Here is a 6,280-nt window from a genome sequence, read left to right as displayed (position 1 = left end):
AATCAAGGATAAGATAAGTGTATTGACCTGCTCCTACATCTAAACTTATCAAAAATAATAAAACAACAACCTAACCAAGCCCCCATAAGCTCGGTAGGTACAAACAGCACACAAGACCACCTACTCAGGCCCCCATAAGCCCGGAAGGTGCCAATCAGTCTATATACCCCTATCGATAGTCCCCTAGCCTCGTAGGCAATCGCATAGTCCTCTTAGACATTAATATAGCCTCGTAGGCAGCACATAGCTCTCTTAGGCATCAACATAGCTTATAGACAACTCATAGCCCTCTTAGACAACCATATGGCCCTGTAGGAAGCACATAGCCTTCTTAGGCGTCAATATTACCCTGTAGGCAACTCATAGCCCTTGTAGGCATCAATATACCAACTCATAGCCCTTCTAGGCATCAATATAGCCCCGTAGGCAACTCATAGCCCTTTTAGGCATCCATATAGCCCGTAGGCAGAACATAGCCCTTCTAGGCATATATCACATTCCTGCAGCTAACCACAATAGCCCCAAGGGTAACAATAATAATCCAATCGCTAAAAGAGAGTAATTTAGTTATAATCAACCTATAAAAATAGCTTCTAAGTCGTGTCCAACATAGGGACGCTACTAAATGAATAAGAATCCCGACAAGGGAGGATTATATCAACTCGAGCAGCAAACAATCAACAATAATGGCTACAAGTATAACAAGGATAACAACCCAATTACATTGCGCCTAAGCTTTAAGGAAGCATGCCGTAAGTAGGGAATAGCCTTAACATACCTTTTTCGCTGAATTCACGTGGCCTAACGACTTTTACTCGTAACTCCCTCGATACTACAACAAGGCAAGACCATAATCAACACACAAAAATAGAAGATACCACGACAATCCGATAAAAGATATGTATTTGCGTCGCAAATTGCTATTTGTTGCTTATAAAAGCTAGAGTCGATGAAAGAAGGGTCTTACCTCAATCGTAAGTTCGTAATACGCCTCAAAACCTTCAAATATGTCCAAACCCTTGATGTCCCAACACTATAGTGTGATATGCTATGAAATCGATAAAACAAATTATACCACGATGATGAGCCCAATGCGTAGAACAACTTTCGTCAAGGACTTAGGTCGAGAAAATCTATACTTTAGTTGATCCTAGAAATGGGTTTCTCTAATTTTTTTTGTTTCTTAGCTAAAAAGATGAAGAAAAGGTCGAAGAAGGAGATATATATAAAGTTCCACCGACCTAGGTCCCCACCTCACGTGTCTGCTTGCGCAGTCCCATGAAAACGCAAATATCTCTCTATTCTGAAGTCGTATGAATGAATGATTTGATGCGTTAGAAACTAGACTCGTAGACCTTCAATTTCATAGGTGGTGGGCCCCATGAATCTTTATATATTGGGAGAAAATATCCAAGACATTTGACCCAAAATTTAGAGAAATCTTTTAAAAGGACTTACGATAACTTTTGTCAACTTTTATTTTGCCACTTACCTAACTTCAAAACTTGAAATACAACAGTTGAACACTTAAAATATGACATACCACATCATTCTTAATTTATTACCCATCCTCCTTGTCTTTCCACGAATATACGAGTAATTTTATACGTTTCGGAAAGGCGGGGTGTTACATAAATATTAAGTGGTCTGTCTAATTGTGACAGAAAGGGAAAAAAACACTAGTGAAATAAAATTAGTGATTTTTGTGCCTGCAATGGGTGTTTTTATGGATTAAATCTCCAAAAGAAGGCTTCGTGTTAACAATGTGTATTTTGAATTTTTGATGGTATACAATTTGAAAGCATGAGAAAAAAAATATGTGGAAAATAATTTCAAATAGTTGAAAAATATTTATGAGAACATATTTAAAATGTGGGGAGTTCTTTACTTGTGATAAAGACAAAATTAGACTTACTATCTAATTTAAATTTGAAAGTACAGATATGAAATTTAATGACATTCTTGTATTATGTTAGACTTTTTTTTTAATCTCATGATCCACCTAACTCATTTATTAGACTCACAAAATTCTTGGATTATATTTGATATTGTGGTCGTTGAATCTCTCTTTACTAGTATATGATGTGAATAGTATAAAACTACAAAAATTTATATTACTCATTCAAAAGAATTGTATTTTTTGATGAAAAAATGTCACTTAAAATATTATGATTTTTCATGAAAAGATGTCTATTAAAATAAATTTATTTTTATAGACATAAACATTGGTGAAAAGTGATATGTTATGTTTGTGTTGTAAAACAAACATTTGGGTCATATTTCCCTTATTGGACCGATGAGACTATGGTTTTGGGTAATTCTATAATAAATTGAATGTTATGAAAAGGTCTTTCGGAAAAGGACATCCCGACTCTAAAACAATGTTTGTATTTGACAAAGTTAAAAAGTAAAGAACAAAATATTTGTAGGAAAAGGTTACCTCATGGAAGGTTTTTTCAAATTGAGTGTTTCTGTTTGTTCTTACTTGCTTGAATCAAATTGTTTGTGACATGAACGCTTGTGACATGTCAATTACAAAACCTTGCAAAAATTGATCAACTTAGAAGTTTTGCCTAACTTCTAGTGCAATAAATCAAAATGTCAAGTATGTGTTGTTGAAAGGAACTTTAATCCCTTAGAATTGATTTACACTGACATTTGCGATATGAAGTCAACACCATCTCGTGGTGGGAAAAAGTGTTTCATAAATTTTATTAACAACTGCACTAGATATCGTTATGTCTATTTGCCGAATGGTAAGGATGAAGCGATAGAAACATGTAGGCAATATAAAACTGAAGTTGACAATATACTACATTCATCCCCGATTAATAATGCTTCAAATATTTTATTTTATTTTAAAATTCGTCACTTTAAGTAATATAATTTGATATTGTTATTAATTTTCACTATGAAGAATTTTAAATGAAAAGATGAAAATTTTAATTTAAAAACACAGTACATAACATAATATATTATGAAATAAGAAAATAAAAATTAAATAAAAATAATAATATAATATTGAGGAGACTGAAGAAGATTATTTTCTTAGTGAGTAAAATATATAATTGGGTTGAAGTTGGTTGTCTGACAAAATAGAGAACCTATATTTAGAGAGTAAAATAGAGGATAGGGTTGGAGATACCCTGGGCTCTTCAACCACCTTCTATTTCACTCTCTATTGATCTATTCTCCATTTGGAGAACTACTATTCACCCTCTCTGTTTCACTTTTTGATTATTTTATTATAGAGAAAAAACATAAAGTCACCACTAAAGTTGTCCCGGATTTTCAAAAAGATACCTTAACTTTACCAATGTTTTATTACCCCATAAAAGTATTAACTACCTTTGTAAATATACCATTTTGACTCATTTTCTCATCTATGGAGAGCATTTGACCCATTTTAATTAAATTTAAAAATTAATAAAAATGAGGACAACCCAACCTGGATCTTAAGAAAAGCATCTCCATCTCTTTTCTTTTTCATTTTTAGATCCTCTCTTCTTTTCTATTAAAATGTGCTTGACATTTTAACTAAATAAACAAGGGATTGAAGGTTAATAAGTTAGGATTTCATATTTATCTAGTATTTGATAAAAATCATATTATCTTCTTCATGTATTTGTGATTTGTTGGGGAAACACATGTTTAGGGATATGATTTTTTGAGCTCCGACGACAATGAAAACTGATTTAGCCATCCACCACTAGAAAAATAAAGATAGGCCAGGATCACTGTATCCAATTAATATTTCACCGGCGTTTTGTGTTTTTCTTTTTTCAGATAAAATTGCAATTTACAGTAAGTTTGATAGTAAACTTGAAAAGTAAATTCTATTCAAATTTTGGGGAAGCTAGTGTCTTAATTAATGGTAGAATGGGGTCAGCATTGTTGTGGAAATTCGGTACAAAGATTCTAATTCCGATTTGCATCGTGTTCTCTCTTGTACAATGGTACGTTGTACTGTGAACTATCGTGTTCTTCTTTTTTTTTTGGATGAAATTGCATTTTACAGTGAGTTTGATAGCAGATTTGAAGAGTAAACTCTATTGAAAATTTGGGGAAGATTATGTATTTAAAGATTTAATTAATAGAGAAATTAACTGAAACATGACGTTTTTAATTGGGTTTGGAAAGTAAATTGACACATTCACGCGTTTTTATTTGCATGTTCACAAATATTGGGGGAAAATGGATTAGAATGGTCTATTTACAAAGATTTTTAATACTTTTATGTTAATATTTCTAATTAACATATTGTAAATCATATAAGACCATTAATTAAATCTCTAACATTCGTAATTATTTTTAATGTAATATACCATTTTAAGAAATATATTAGTTAATATATACTACTTTCATAGCGAATTAATAATATTTCATTTTTTTTAATTTTCATCACTTTAAATGTATAATTTAAAATTATTATTGTTATTCATTATGAAAATTGCACAAAATTTAAATGATATGATGAAATTTTAAATTTAAAAATACAATATATAATATATTAATTTATATACAAGAATACAATACAATACATAACATAATAATTTTAAAAATAACAACAATAATTTAGTAATCCGCTACGTCATTTCCAAATTCACCAATATTCGGAAAAAAATAATGGGATGATCCAAAGAATTGCTGTGGTTGTAATTGTAGTTGTGGTGGTTGATTTCTTTTTTTAACTATTCGTAATTGTTCTTGTCGCATGTATTCACATACAGATGGATCACTAATAGCTTCTAAACTTCTCCTTAAACATGTATTTTCTTCTCTATATTCCTTGAGAATATTTTAGCTAGACATAAAAAAAATATAATTAAGGAGAAAAATTCTCATTTTGAATTTCGTAATGCATTAATACAACATTTATGAGAGCAACGTAATAATCATGAAACTTGAGTAGTTATGAAATATTTATATAATTGTATTTCATTAATGACTTCACTTTTATTTGAACAATTGTCCATTAATATGTATAATATATAATATTTGTTTGCACTTTATGTTATTTAGAAATTTCGAATAAAATATAATGTTATATTAAATAAAAAATTGATAAGAATAAAAGTTTAAATTATATGAAGATTATATAGAATTATTATTTGGAAAAAAAGTAAAAAATAAAAATGATATAGAAATAATAATAATATAATATTAAAGAGATAAAAATAAAATTGGTTGATTGTGTATACAGGAGTAAAACAGAGAAAATTTAGAGATTCTGTAAAATAGAAAATATTGTTGGAGGCCCAAAGTTGGAAATGAATTTAGACGGAGCTGGCGAGAACATGTGTTTTAAAATAGAACATCAGAGAACGTCAGAACACTAATAAGTCGAGAAGTTGGGAAAGAAAAGCCCCTAAATCAACTGATTGAGCGAGAGAGGTATGGAAGGTGAGGCAACTCGGGTGATGGTAGCGGTGAACGAGTCGACGATCAAGGGCTATCCACATGCTTCCATTAGCAGTAAAGGAGCATTCGAGTGGACTCTTAACAAGATTGTTCGTTCCAACACTTCTGGTTTCAAACTCCTCTTCCTCCATGTCCAAGTTCCCGATGAAGATGGTTTGCTTTCTGTTTTTCTCTCCATGGTTGTTGTTGTTGTTTCTTAGTGTTTTGTATGTAATTTTATGGGATTCTAAGCTTTCCACTTTTTCACCATTAAGCCGCGAGTTCAGCAATGACCTAGCCCTTTTGTTGCATTTTTTTTTATGACGGTCAGGTTTCGCACACCTTGATTAATTACACGGGACACCTCCCACCAACAATAGACAATAGGTAACTTTGCAAACCAAGGTTAGGACAGATAGGAAGAATCACCTAGTGTTTTGTCTCCATTGAATTTTGAACCTCAGACCACTAGGCCACACCATTAGGTGCTTACTTTTGCATTGTTAAGAGGGGATAAGAAGGGTCAAATGGGAAGCAGTGGGCTAGGGATTTGAACTGGTCCTTCAAATTGTAGGGACATCTTATCACACAAGTTATCTAGGATTTGTGCAAAACAGGGGCAAAGTGGCTTTTGTGATATAAGCCATTGAATAGAATGAGCAATGTGAATCACTAGTTCCATGTTAACCCAGTTTTAGTGTGGCCTTTGTGATCATTTTCTCATTTCTCTCTAGGTGTAAGAGATGTAAGATTCACTCTCTTATCACTTGCAGTGGCTAATGCCCTTGTCACTTAAAGGGTGAAATTTGTCAAAGTGAGTCTAAAGGTGAAATAGTCATTTTTGAAGGCTACTGTGCATACTTATTCATAGGATTAAGGG

The 6,280-nt window shown here is 32.0% G+C and overlaps 1 protein-coding gene across 1 annotated transcript in view; it reads left to right on the top strand.

The window, feature by feature from the left end:
• Positions 1-5,312: 5,312 nt before the first annotated feature.
• The window catches only part of LOC102579186 (universal stress protein A-like protein), a 9,518-nt gene continuing 8,550 nt past the window's right edge, over positions 5,313-6,280 (top strand). Inside the window, exon 1 of the mRNA XM_006363943.2 lies at positions 5,313-5,574. Coding sequence (XP_006364005.1) covers positions 5,397-5,574 — 178 coding nt within the window. The 5' untranslated portion in view covers positions 5,313-5,396. The remainder of the gene's footprint in view (positions 5,575-6,280) is intronic.

This window comes from Solanum tuberosum, unplaced genomic scaffold (assembly GCF_000226075.1).
Source record: "Solanum tuberosum cultivar DM 1-3 516 R44 unplaced genomic scaffold, SolTub_3.0 scf00474, whole genome shotgun sequence".
In the NCBI taxonomy this organism is placed as follows: Eukaryota; Viridiplantae; Streptophyta; class Magnoliopsida; order Solanales; family Solanaceae; genus Solanum; species Solanum tuberosum.
This window is presented reverse-complemented; position numbering and strand designations above follow the sequence as displayed.